The 14,446-nt window shown below is 46.1% G+C and overlaps 1 protein-coding gene across 25 annotated transcripts in view; it reads right to left on the bottom strand.

The window, feature by feature from the left end:
- The window catches only part of trdn (triadin), a 66,724-nt gene extending 53,386 nt beyond the window's left edge, over positions 1-13,338 (bottom strand). For 15 of the 25 annotated variants that reach the window (XR_002836340.2, XM_023797056.2, XM_023797068.2 and 12 more), the window contains exons 1-3: positions 12,934-13,337; positions 10,519-10,737; positions 922-1,047 (exon numbers count right to left, since the gene is read on the bottom strand). Coding sequence is in view for 24 of the 25 variants with exons in the window: in XM_023797056.2 (XP_023652824.1) it covers positions 922-1,047; positions 10,519-10,737; positions 12,934-12,955 (367 nt within the window). In the remaining variant the exon portion in view is untranslated. Of the gene's footprint in view, positions 1-921; positions 1,048-10,518; positions 10,738-12,933 lie in introns of all 25 variants that reach the window. The other 10 variants (XM_023797065.2, XM_023797060.2, XM_023797059.2 and 7 more) reach the window with 1 other exon arrangement.
- Positions 13,339-14,446: the final 1,108 nt, after the last annotated feature.

Below are 14,446 nucleotides of genomic sequence, written 5' to 3'. Positions count from 1 at the left end.
ATTTCCTGATCTTTCTGTCAAGTACAGGGAGATTCAAATAAATTATAATTTGTCTCCCCAGGCTTCAGACTCCCCAGGACTAACATTCGGACATGTTACGTTTGCTCAGAGAGATGCACAGATCTCTGCCTGCATGACGCCAGTGCTTGCGCCCCTAGCAGAATGCTGCTCCTTGGCTTGGCGCTTTATTGTGGTGAGGATTTCATGTTCAGAGACTCACAGAAGGGTCACAGGGCTTTGCGGCATGGGGGCTGCGGCAGATCGCGGCTCCTCCGCTTCGCACCTTCTCATCGCCTGACTGGACGGACATAGTGTCCTACTTTCCACTTTCAGTCTTTCCCAAAATGTAGGTTTTTTCGAGCATTAATGCATTCGTGTTTATGGGATAACAGATACGGCGGTCGTGGTAATCATGAGGTTTTAGGGTACTGGAACACCAGAAAGGCCAGAAGAAGCTCCTCTGGTTCCTTTAAAAACATGGTACTTAACCTGAATTGTGAATGTTGTGGTTGATGAGAGAATTAAACTCCTTTGTTGGCCTTGATGTTCTCAATATATCGACCAAATACCAGGCGCAGCATCAGCGCCTTCACTCTGGTGATTAAAAAAACGTCCTGGGTGGGGGTGGGGGGGGGTTGTGGGAGCAGATTTAATTTCCCAAGCTTGGAGAAACTTTTATGTTGAAGGACCCATTGACGATTCCCGCAGTAGGGTGGAGGTCAGATCGTGTAGCTTAATTTAAATTTAATTAACCTGTTTTTTGGTACTATGAGACTAGCACACATTTGCAATCAGATCAAATAAAGTTAATTAAACTAATATCTGATGCCTCAGAGGTATTATAATATCCTTGCTGCACAATCCCAGCTGTATGTTACCTTCACATATTTCAAAGGAAAACAGGTGCAGTGTGAGAAATACCTTCATCTTCATCGGGAGACAGGAGGTCAGTGATGAAGGCCAGGACGCCGTTGGCCCAGCTGGTGGATTCCTCCACCGCCTTGCCGACGGATTTCATGGGATCAGAGCCCATGTGGTGAATGTTTCCTGGGGGCGTGGTGGAAGAGGGGCACCACAGTCAGAGTCGGCTTTTCATTGGTCAAAGGCCCCATTGCTGGCTGCTGTTTGCATTTGACCAATTAAGCCCTTTTGGTGGTCTAATGCCCTTCCCGATTGGACTAGAATAGCTCAACAATGGCTCATGGGAGTTTTACTTGCACAAAAATGTTCTGAGGGCAAAAAAAATATTGGTTCAAAAAGATAACCAATCATATTGTAAGGGAGGTGGGTCCAAGCACATAGAGGAGGTGGAACCGAGACATCTGATTGATTGATCCTGCCTCCTCTAATTGCTTGGAGCAACCCCCTCTACAATCTGATTGGTTATCCTTCTGAATCAATCATTTTTCTTCCTGCCCTCAGAACATTTTTGTGTAAGTAAAACTCCCATGAGCCATTGTTGGGCTATTCCAGTCCAATCGGTAGACCACCAAAACGGCTTAACTGGTCAAATGCAAACAAAACTCAAAACCCCACATTAAATGTGTTAATGCATAATACTACTGCAGAACATTAAAATACAATTTGGAGTGGAAACTGCGGCATATATAAAAAAAAAAAGAAGAAAAAAAATAATAAAATCTCCAGAGACAGAGAGCTCGAGAAAAATCTAGATTCAATGTCAGATTTTCAGACCACCTTTTGACATTCACAGCTTTAAACAGGACTCCCTGGAGTACAGGCAGAAGCTTTCACTGAATTTCAGTCTGAGACACACAAGCCGGGGCTACAGTGAAGGTCAGAGGCAGATCTGCTGGTAGGTCTGAAGGAAGCGAGTGGGACACGTTCACTCTCCTTTATGCTTACATGTTTATCTCCAGGTAAAGGCGGCTTCAGCCCAAGGTGGGAGTTCAGGTCCAGAAAGTACAAATCCATGCCAAGGTTTTGTTTCAACCAACTAGTTGAGTATAAAGAGTAACAGAGTTCTCAACTGGCTGTCTGAAACAAAACCTTGACCTGGATTTTTACTTTCTGAACCTGAACTTTCCACCTCTGACCACAACATCTAGCTGATGACTGTGGTTAAAATGCAACAGACATTTGTGCATGTGTCAGCCTTTAAGGACACCTGGAACCCTTTTATAACATTTCTTAATATTCCATCACAATAACTTTACTAAAATATAGCCTCAGAGCAAAGGAGAGGAAAAAAAAAAACCGTGTATATCTCCAGAGTTAACCCCTTTCCCCCCTCCTTCTCCGTACACATACACACACTTACTTTTATAAACTTTTAGTACAAACCCCGCACATACACATCTGATCAATTTCAGCATCTCCAACATTAACTGCTTATCTGCCATGTCCCAGTCACTTCGTATTGTCTCGCATTGTCTCGTATTGTCTCGCATTGTCTCGTATTGTCTCGTATTGTCTCGTATTGTCTCTTGTCTGTCTGTCTTTTTGCTTTGTCATCATTGTCGGATCTTGTGGCACTATTTTGCCTCCTTATTGCTTGTTATTTGTTTTATGTTGTATTTCAGGTTTTTGTATGTTATAAATGAGCCCCCCCCCCCCCCCATCTACGTGTGATAAAAAAGTGAATGTAAACATTTATTCTTTTTTTTTGTTTGTTTGTATGTTGTAATTAAACATAAAGTTGTTCTCCGAAGAGAGGGGGTGGTGGTGGGCAAATTTTTTAAAAAAAAATGCAACAAACATTAATGGACCAGGGAAAGTTCTGTCTATCAAGTGTGAATCTGTCCAAAGCTGTATCAATGGCGATGTTCTGCAATAATGCAACAGTGCTGGAATGTGGTGCATCACAATTTCAGATTCAGATTCAGATTCAAAGTGCAGTGTAAACGCGTTTTGTTTAATCTGGATCAAGAACCTACTCATACTGCAGCCCCTCAGGACTGGAAGAGAGGAGCCCCAAAGGACAGCTTTAATCACGGTCAACTGGCTGCCCACAGCACAGATAAATAACACTAGCGATCATTAAGCACCTCTGGCATACATTTCATAGTCGATACAGTCACTTTAAAAGAGAATGACACAACTTCAATTAATTTCTTGTTGACACAGTGCTGTTCATCGATTCAAAATATTTTAGTGACAATAACAACCGGGCACATTTGAAAGTAAATCACAGCTAATTTTTCCGGTTGAGTCATACATATTTAAAATATTCCTTTAAAATTCATAAGGCGTTGCGCCCTATGGTGCGAGAATGCAAATGTGTATGTTTGCTTGATTAACACCCCCCCAGCCAAAAAAAATAATAAACAGATGAAATGGAAGTGATGTGTGACTTATGGAACAATGATGCCAATGACTCGGAGTGACAGTGAGAGTGAGACTTCCTCGGGTAAATAGCAGCAAGTTCTGACCTCTGGTGTGTAATCATGTGTGATATCGGATCCTTCCTGATGCAGTGTTTACCACCCGCCTGTCTGTAGCGTTCAGCGGGCAAATGTCACAGACAGGGAGGCATTTTATTTTATTTGCAGGCTGAGACGTGAGCAGGGGATGCAGGCATGCAGGGGCGGAGGACAGACTGAACACACAGCAGCGAGTCACAACATAGCACGCGAATACCGCAACAAGACCGAACCATGTGGACCGGATGCAAACCACCAAGGTCTGGCTGCTGAGAATGGCGCTTTAAATCAATCAGCAGCGACTGCTTAACAAACGGCGCCCTTCCCAGAAATGTCAAGGTGTGAGAATTGTGTGGCTCTCTTACTGTATCGACACACGTCAGAGTACGACAGGTGTGTTAAAGCCAGCGGGCAGTGGATTCTCCCAGATGCATGTTCCTCAAACACTTTCGACTTGCAAAAAGAAAAATTACACACACAGATGTTATCTCTCTGAAGTTTAATCATTAGATCACTGCAGTTCATGAAATGCAAAAAACATACATACATTTTACATTATTTGTGACTGAAAATGCTATTTTAGTCTGTTTAGAGTTTCATAGTCCTAACTGGTGTCAGTCTTCAAATATAGGGAGAATGTTATATTTCCATGTTAATCGATTATACAATGTGAATGTTCTAGAACACTGGTAGGCAAGGAAACAACACAATCACTGCAAGAGCTAAAACGCGTCATGGATTGTCTTGCCTCTGGGACTTTGGATCTCCTTTATTGCTTTTCTTATACCAGGTGGGTGTGGTCCTGTTAGGATGAGAGACACATGAGCAGAGGAGCGGCAGAGACGCACACGCACGTGCGTACACCTACACACACAAACACACACACACACAGCCTCCATTGCATGCAAAACACAGCAGGAACAGCACAGGAAGCGTATGAAGGGCTGTGGGTGAGTATCAGCATCACATCACGAAAACGGCCCTCCTTGATGACCAGGCCGCATGCACTGCGTTTTATAAGCTCCTAATAAGAGGTAGCAACACAGGCTGCATTAACGGCACACAAAAAAAGACAAAAAAAGGCTAAAATTCTTAAATATTCACACTATGGACATATATACATATGCATTTTCCATAACTTTATGCCCACCAGCCGATTGCAGAAGGCACAGGGCAGTGTGAGGCTTAGTGGGTTCAGACACCATGGACGCAACCGGAAGGTTGTGGGTTCAAATCCCAGTCTTGGCAGAATGGTGTCACTTCAGCAAGGCCCTTAATGTCCAGTTGTTTCAAGGACTGGCTTTCTCAGTTGTCTGTTAAATAAATAAAATGTAATCCAAATGGTGCTGCACAGTATGGATGGGAAGCCAGCCTATCACCGGGCTCCCACATAGACAATTAAGGCCCAATCACCTTTACAGAGTGATGAATTGTCCAATGGTCTGCCTGGAATGTGAATGACTCAGAGAAGTGATTCACTGGTGCCAGCAGTGTTGGGTAAATGTAATGATGTGTCCGCCCACGTTAACTACTTCAGCCCTTTTGTACCCTCTGCCAGTGAACTGTATTCATATCTGATTTCACACAGGCAAAGAAATCCTCTACCCCCTAATCCTCTATCCTCTAACCTCTACCCCCCCCCCCCCCACTTCCACAGTGATTAGCTAGTCATTGCTCCCAGAACCACTCGGAAAGGCCACGTTTCCAGTCAATTCTGCAAGGTAACAAGCTAACATCCTCGTTAACCTTACCGAATGAATGAAACCGATATCGCTGATAAACACAATGCGTCGGTGGCCATGGGAACAGGGCCCCATGGCGGAAGCTTGGTCGGCACGTCGAGATGCCCCATATCCAAGCTCTAGGTGGGACCGGGGAATTGCTGTCGGACACGAATGCTAATGAAATGCTGATGAATTCCATGGCATTTGTTTGATTAACACTTTAACCTGCTTCCAAATAGTTTCAGATCCCTAAACATTTCATGCTCTTTGATCTCTGATAATCCCCCTCTTGTGGAAAATCAAATGTGTTGACGGCGGACTCTGTCCGTCCAAGTGGGGGGAGCGTCCCGAAGCCGGGAGGCGAAGGAGGGAATGGTGTGGAGCTGCATGGGGTTTCAGGTCACTCAGGGAGGTGGGAAAAGACAAGGCGGGCGGGTGGTGGTTGCTGTCACCATGGCAACACAGTCGTGAGGGGAATCTTCTTGGCATTCATGCGGTTTCTGAAAGGTGCCACGCTGCCAATCTGCTCGTCCGGCCGTTTAACGAGTTAACAAGAGAGTCGCTCTCCTGAGAGCGTGCACGGTGGGAGTAAGACGCCGAGCCCGGCACAGCCCGGTGAGAGAGCGGTCGCATTTCGGCAAAACAGCAGCACACTCAGCCCCGCCGCTCCGGGAGCGACTCTGCGGCAATTAATTTACAAACGGTGCCCTTTGTCCAAATGTCAAGGAGGGACATACGCATGGCCGTACCTGTTGCTCTCCTCGGAGGATGGATCAGCCAGCCCCGCCCGCCCCCCGCCAGTCTCCCCACACAAACAATCTTCTCTGGATGACACGCTGCCTTGTTAAATGCGTTTCGCATTTAAGGATTTATTCTGGGAAATTCCGCTGTTTATGACTTCCCATTACTGATTGTCGCCCCAGGACAGCCCTGCCTGCAGCCTTAAGCTATACATTAGATGAGAGGAAGCTTATTAGTCTACAGCAACCAAAAAATAAGCCATTGATTTTACTCCCTCTGAGTGTAAAGTATATAAATTCATGGGCACAAGCAAAGAGGACAGATAAAACTTCTGAGAGGCGACATCAACGCGGCCGCTCTCCGCGAGGGCCGGGACGGCGCCCGTGATTTGCTACGCTCCCCAGAGAACGGAGATCGATTTGTGTGCGCTCTTTATAAAACCGAGAACATCTTGGCTGCCGCGTATCTCTGTCTTATCTCACAGGTCACTCGTACGCTTCCTCTTTGTGGGGCGAGACATTGATTTCTGATTCTTAATCCCCGGGACGTGGCTGTCAGACAAACAAAGATGTGAGGTTGCTGGACAGCACCGCGTGAATATAAAGTTAGAGAATTTCCTTCCGGGTGGGTCGTAGAAGCAGGTCATCTGCAGGTTTAGCTCCAAATAACTGCTGCGTTCTGTGTATTTTTATTATTGACTTGTTTTAGTTATTAATAATAATAATAGCTTCTGGAATAAGGAATGACCCTGCATAGAGCAGGATGGGTTTGCAAAGTGGATGCATGAATGAATAAATGAATTAATTAATGAATAATAATAATAATAATAATAATAATAATAATAAAACCAGCTAGGCCTACTGCCTTCCTTTTTGTATAAACATATTCAGTCAGTGCCACAATTCTCTTTACTTTTTTTTGGTTCACTCTGTGTAATGCTCAGAAATTAATTTGCTCTGTAAAAATAGGGGCAAATGTGCCGGCAGCATTATTTGATTAGCATAATGAATTGAAATGGCAGAATGACTGGACTCTTTATACTAATCATTGCTGTTTTGTTAAACAATCAACATGTCAGGAAAAAAATGTGTTGCCTTTGCTACTTTTTTTTTAACTTGCTTGTAAATTGACAAGCATTGGTTACAAATTGAATTACACTATATTTCCATGACTGTCATGATTTATCCAGTCCATTGTCCATGTTAGATTCTACAGAAAAATTATAGATAAATTATTCTTTCTGTGTTGACCCCCCTAGTCAAATGTTGTCTGTGATGTTTAACTTTAACTGTGATGGTCTCAGTTTCGTCTTCTTATAAATCGTTACAAGGTTACCAACTGTCTCTCATCCGGTGTGACACTGACCCTTTCAGACTCTCACATAAGACATCTTACAGCAAATCTATATTATACCATTATAAACTTAAAATTAGCGACATCAAAAGCGTTGGAGTAGTTTGCAAACACTACAGACTATTAACGTAATAAATCTCTTACACGTATGTAAATGTGCGCACGTGTGTGCAGACTTGTCTCGAATTAAAAATATCACTCCGGCCAGCTGACCAAAGTTGCCCCCCCCCGCAGATATTTCCTCAGTCCTTTTATCAACTTAAATGTTTAACCTTTCAAGCCACAAACCAGGTAGCCACCTTTAGCTCCTGATGTTTCTTTCCCATGATTCTTCGCTATACTCCTTGTCATGGTGTCAACAGGAATATCCGTGCTTAAAATTCACTGTGCCCGTAACGAAATATAAAGTCATCTGCAATTTCAGCTCATTTAAACCCAAGGTTGGCAGGTTTAATGAAAAGACAGCGGCTCAAGTTTCCCTGTCACGCTGCTGTAACGTCCAGTCAAACACACGCAAGGCCGATAGGTTTTAGCATGTTAGCATTCAGAAGGTGCATGGCTTGCCACCCAGGTGAAGAGATACCCATTCCTCATTAGTCTTATTGATATTAGCTTTACTGCAATTATGGCTAATTTGTGCCACGACCCAAACAGGTTAAATAGCACAATAGTCTCACAAGGAAGAATGGGGCAGTTGTCACAAGAATAAATGAGGCTGACGTTGCCTTCAGATGTCATGTTCTAAAGGGCTGTCTGACTGCCCTGTACTCAGCTAACGCTTGTGGGAGTTTTGCTTGCACAAAAATGTTCTGAGGGCAGAACTAAAAATGATTGGTTCAGAGAGGTGACCTATCAGACTGTAGAGGAGATGGGTCCAAGCATCTAGAGAATGCGGGACTTCTGATTAATTGGTCGCACCTCCTCTAATCTGATTGGTTATCTCTCTGAACCAATCATTTTTACTTCTGCCCTCAGAACATTGTTGTATAAGCAAAACTCCCATGAGCTCAGCTAACAGGGCTAAAGCATTGCAGACCTATAGCAGTATACGCGGTGGTCTACATCAGTCTGTCTGCGCTGGTATATGCTTTCACGCACCACGAGTGTCACACTCAGCTGTTCCGATCTATCCAGAATGGCTGCCTTAAAGGAGGGTGGTACGGAAATGGCGTAAAAGAAGCCTTTTGGGTGTGTATAATCATAATGACTTTGAAAACACGCTGTGTGTATATAGCTAACAAACCACTTTAATTACACCTAACACAGCATGTTTCCTCCCGCAGTCCAAACACATGCAGTTTTGTAAATTGGCGCCTGTGAATGGCGCGGGTGAATGTGTGCCCTTTGATGGACTGGCATGGCATCGGGGGTGCCCCCCTGCCTTAGGCACTTTGGTGTCTGGGATGGACTCCAGGCCCCCTGGGAAATCCTGCGTTGGATAAGCAGCTGGAAGGATGATAGATGCCACAGTGGTTCTGCATAACTTCAAGATTATGTGTCTGGGAGGGGGGGGGGGGTTACGCTTAGGCTTCTGGGTAAAATCTCAAGCACAGATATGCAAACGATATAAAATCAGAATTATGAAAAATTCCATGTGAGGACGCCCCATACGCACACAGAGAGACGTGCGAGCACACGCATGCAACACGACTGTGGCGAAGCGCAAACACAGCGCACAGCACGCAGAAGGACTTTACCGGGTGGTAAACAGGGGTCGTCACAGTGATATGTATAGGCTTTTAATTGGATGGAAACAGGATGGCACATGGGATGGGTGGTAGAAAAAGGAGGGGACATTTATTAGATGTAATATAGGGAATCTAACTGGGAGCAGTGATGATTAACAGAAGTAGGATGCCATGTGAACTCTTTCAGAGCTGAGTGACATGGGAGGGGGGGGGGGGCAGTGGAGAGGGGGTTGTGCCCCCTGGCATTGCAGAACAGGGCATTACGGATCACGGTCACATCAGACCCGGGAGCCGATACTATACTATCAGCTGCACTGTGAAATGGCTGCCTAAATGTACGGGCTGGGCCGCGGTGACCTCGTAGATGAGACGACGTATATGGGACATGAAAAATTAGCGCTCTGACCATAAGAACAAGCCCGTAACATCCTACAGCGGGATTCTGCACTGAACATTTTATGGTGCGATCGGCATGATTAAAATGTATTATGGCATGCAAATGAAAAAAAAATCCCAGAATGCAGTGCTGCACAAAAAAAAGACTACCCATGGTGTAATTGTGGGGACTGGATATAGCCAATGAAAGCCCTGAAGCACTTTGGACAGCATTCTTGGGCTGTGTCCCAATCCATTTACAGGCCAGCCTGACTAAATGCAACTGGAGGTGACGTTGAGCAAGTAACAGAGCACTTAATCTATGTCCGACGCTATCGGTCCTATTGCTCACTAGCTAGCCCGCTAGCTTCTCCACGAGCCTATGCCCAGAAAGGGGTATGTGTCCTGGGCCCAGTGTGCCATCAACATAATGCCAAGTGACTCTATGATTTGTCCTTTTTTTCCAGAGTTGACAATTCCAAAGACCCGAACAGCTTCAATTTGCTCATGCTTAGCTGCAATCCTTCATTAAGCACTTTGTCAACATCCTTGTGGGCTGTGCACCTGTTCAGGAGCCCATTTCACATCTGAACTGCACTTCAAGTCCTCGTAGTAAGATCACCTGTATCTCTGAACAAGGTTCCTGACCTGACGAGCTTTATTGAACATCAAGCCACCTCAATGAGAGGAATTCAAGACTAAGGCTGATAGTCCGACACGCATTGTGTAAAGTGCTTTGCATCCTCCACCAAAATGTGTACAGTACAAAATCTGGGACAAATTGCATCTTCTACAGCAGGGATGGCGAACCGTATCCACAGAGACACTGTGGGTGCGGGTTCTTGGGATGCCCTCTCAATTAGCCAATCACAGTACTGGAGTTGAGAACCACTGCTTTATGATTGGCTGACTGAGAGGTCTTCCCAAAATCCTGCACCCACACTGGCCCTCTATAAATCAGGTTCCCCACCCCTGTCCTATTGGGTCAAAACAGTGCACAGCATTTTCTCTCTAAATATGGCCACATTGATTGAAAGTGGGGATCCTACAGCTGACCGACTCATTAATGCCACAATGATTTAATACTTTAGGCAATTTCTTTCGCCAAAAGGCACTTAATAAGTATGACAACAAGTAATACATTGGTTACTTTTTTTCTTTCTAAAATCTTGCAGCTTCTTTCGTCATTTGAGGAGCCAAAGGGAAGGGAAGCAGCTCTGTGTTAACAGGAAGTGGGAAGAAAGGCAGACTTACCCGTGAGCTGCTTCTGATCCAGCAGGTCGAACATGATGACGGCCACAGCCGACCAGGTGATGATGAGGGCCAGGACCAGGATCCAGGCCAGGGGCGAGCTGAAGGTGGTGTACAGGTTATCAGTCACGGTCTTCTTCGGGGACCTGGCTGGCAGCTGCACCACGTCGCCATTCTTGCTGTCAATGACGGTGGTAGTGGTGGTCGACGATCGCCATCCACCTTGAAAGAAAGACAAGATGGGCAGCCAGACATCAAGCCGCGGATCTGAAGGCTGCTTTGAGGCTGCATTTTGGAGGGTGTGTCGCATACTGGGTTAGGGGGTTGTGTCTCTTATTTGGTTGTTGGTTCGGATCCCAAAATCAGAATGGTTTCACTGTTGGGTCCCTCAGCAAGGCTTTTAACCTGCATTTGCTCCTGGGACTATCTGACAATACTCTCCTAAAAATGTATGTTGCTTTGGATAAAAGTGTTTGCTTAACATAAACCTTTCTTGCTTCTCAGCTTCTCTGAAGTGGTTCACTTTGCTGAAGTGTACCTTACCCAACCAGTATCAGATTTCAGCTGTACAATGCTTCCTCTTGGTCTGGTTTGTGGTAACATCTAGAACTGGAATTCGAGAAATCACAAATACTACATTCTTGTCCTTTGATACCTCATTTACATTTTGGAAATAAAATCGAACAGTATTGTCTGTCTCGGCGTCTTTTGAAATTTCTGCGCTCTGCTCCGTAATCTTCCTCCCCGGGCCTACTGAGAAGCTCTGCCGTTCTTGTTATATAGTGCCAGGCAGCCGGATTTAGCAACAACAACAAGAACATAAAAAGCAGCAGAATTCAAACACTCTAATTGTGTCTGTCTGGCCAAAGAGAAGGTGTTCAGCTTGACGGCACTGTCTAAGTGGTCTGTATGAATGTGGTCTGTATGAATGCGGTCTGCAATTTAGCGCCTCTCATTTCACTGAAATGATCCAGACCGGCCACCTTACGACAAGACAGACAGACCACAGACGCAGAGCTTTACCTCCACATGTGACATACTGGCCCCGGATCATTCTATTTTTCTTCAATCATTTTACTGTACCGACTAATTGCATTTTCCTTTATCACACTTTTCCTCTGCATTCCTTGCCTTGAAACTGTGATGTTCCTTCACAATAACAATACCTCAGAGCTCTTTCACTGATCTTATAATTATATGCAGAAGCTGCTCTTGATTTCTCCTATTTGTGTGTATTAATTGCATGCCTTGAAGTCTGCAGTGGTTACTATAGCGCTTGTAGGTTTTGTTCTGACGGCCCTCTTCCTCTGTGCTTGGCGATTTTTTTGTTTTGTTTTAATCGTCCCTGAGTATTTATTTGTGGCCGCGGTATTATTCCATTCCGAAGGGCACCGTGAAATGAAATCTAAAAAGCAAAAGAGCATCGTCAATTAAAGCGGACTTGGCAGTCAGCAGGTGGCAGCGGTTGGTGGACCATGAAAGGCAGCCTGCTTGGGTATTGTTCTGAACTGGACGCGTGTGGAGGTGGGGGGGTGGGGGGGTGGGGTACTCGCGCTGAAAGCTGTCAGGCTGGAGCACCTGTTAGGTGCCTTTTACGCTGCCACCAGGCCCCGGATTATAGATCGCCTCAGACTGCTGACTCAAGCAGCCATATGTTGTGCTTCCCCTCAGTGCTGCTCCGGTTACAGCCAGTGCTCAAAAAAAACAAACAAAAAAAACTAAACAATGCACATCTCACGCCAGTCTGTGTGTGCATGTGCACGTGTGAGAGACACACCGGGGGGGGCGGCACAGGGATGGCCCACATGGCGGGCCGTGCCTCCTCTTTCTAAAAGACCAAATTAGGAAAACGTGACGATGTCACTTCCTGCCACCCAGGCCGGAGGGCTGATCTCTGCCCAGGCTTCTACCTCCGGGATCCGTGCACCATATCCATGGCAACTGACCGAGCATTTTGGAGCCGTCCCGGAGTTGAGATTAGGGGGGCCCCGATTTATTTTGTTTGGTAAATCGATTTGCATACTTTATGAAGGGGGGGGGATAAATGAAAAATCTGCCACTGCAGATGGGGGGAGCACACCAAGATTCCCAGCAAACAATGCCATCTGTTTACGAGGCTTCATTCCCCCATACTGTCAGCTAGCCGCTACTTCTTAATGGAGTTAAACCCTTTAAACTGTTACGAAAAAGTATCTTCAAATTCCCGATGCGTTCCCGAGGATTAGACACGCGCACACAGAAACACACGCATTCACCTGTCATATTTCTCACCGCTGGGTCACGCTTATATGTATATTCTTGCGGTATATCTTTAACGAGGGTCCACAGAGAGAAACCGGCGTCCCACGGAGCCAGCGAGCCGGGCCGGGGTTAAAGCGCGAAGCACGGACTTCGTAGAGGAGAGCGAGATTACGGTACCTTCCATTGCCGTCTCCGTCATGCTGCCAGTGCTGCTCTGCAGGGAGGTTCACTATGCCAGTGGGACTTGGGCACCGATCCCGGGCGACTGCTGACCGAGGCGCTGGCCCCCGCTGGAACAGGCTCTTCCAAGACGGCGGGGTGGGCCTATTTTTACCCTCCCCCCCCAAAAAAAAAAAAAGAAAAAGTAGAAGAAAGCACCTGTTGTCACGGCCGGGGGTAAATTCAGTGAGCTTTGCTTCTCATCTTCACGGACGGAGGGGTTTGTTGGGGGAAAGGAGGATCGGGGTGCAAGGGGGAGGAACGCGAGGCGGCGGTGGACAGCGGGAGGCCCCGGCGAGTGGCCGGTGTGTCACGGGTGTGGGTCAGAAAGCTGAGCTCGGGGGCTTCAAGGTAACCTTATCCATTAGTGGCCGGCCTGGGTTATTCTTAGAGTCCCAGTCACCAGCTGCGTTACTCTTTGCCTTTTAAGTCTCAGGGCGTGACTTGCTGGGTGCTTTACTGTCGGCAGGGGGTTCCAGAGGGCTCGTTCTGGGGGGTGGGCTGGGGGGGAGGAGATGGGCGCTCTCGTTAATCGACTGGACGCATTTCTCCGCTCTCTCGTGTTCGATCAGCCAGCAAGGAGCCACGCTCCGGAGACGGAGATCCTCAGTTTACTGGAAATGCGACGGAACTCATGCATATGCATGCACATCACCCGCAGGCTGCAACCAAGGTGCAGGCCCGTTATAACTAGCACAAAGTCAGCCACGCTAGAAAAAAATGCGCGCAGCTCTCAGGTCTGATACCTAAACTAACCCGTGACGAGCATCAACCACAGATTAACTTGTTGACCTCTGACTACTAGGAAGCACCGCAGGGGACTATGGGTGAAATTTGTCATGCACGCATTACGATAAGGTTTGAAGAACATGTCTCACCTAGTTCAAGATTAAATATGAACTACTGCGGGAAAAGTCTCCCGGGAAAAGGCATTCATCGTTTTCAGCACATTTCAGCATATTAATCAGATGAGTGTAATAAGTAGGGCAGCTATCAAAGGATAAAGTTAAAGACATAAATGTTATTTCTTAAGAGGTCATTTCATCTCAGCCTTTTGCACGCATCCACAGGCGTGTGCATTATCATACGGGTTAGCCTCGCACATTTTTGTGAGCGTGAACTAAATAAACCGCCGCTGCTGATGAAATCGGCTGCAATCTGCGTGCCTCCGACACCACAGTCACAGTCCCTGATGTCTGCAGAGCTTGTGGAACAAAATCTGATGCAAATGTCAGAAGTGGGTCTAAAAAAATGCTGTGGCAGGTTTTATATTTTTCGGTGAGACCAGATACAGTATTAGGGCGTCTTCATTCCCAGGCCGTGCCAGTGAAAATGTCTTTTTGGATAAAGTTTAAACTGGTGGGGGGGGAAAAAAAAACCCAACAGATTCTTAAAATGCCCAGTTTGCCCAAATCTGACACCTTCACATGTCGGTTCGCGGTGTGAACATCCTGAACATGTTTTTGTTGCA

Source organism: Paramormyrops kingsleyae, chromosome 19 (assembly GCF_048594095.1).
Source record: "Paramormyrops kingsleyae isolate MSU_618 chromosome 19, PKINGS_0.4, whole genome shotgun sequence".
NCBI lineage: Eukaryota > Metazoa > Chordata > Actinopteri > Osteoglossiformes > Mormyridae > Paramormyrops > Paramormyrops kingsleyae.
The sequence above is the reverse complement of the archived record's forward strand: the minus strand, read 5'-3'. Positions and strand labels throughout refer to the sequence as shown.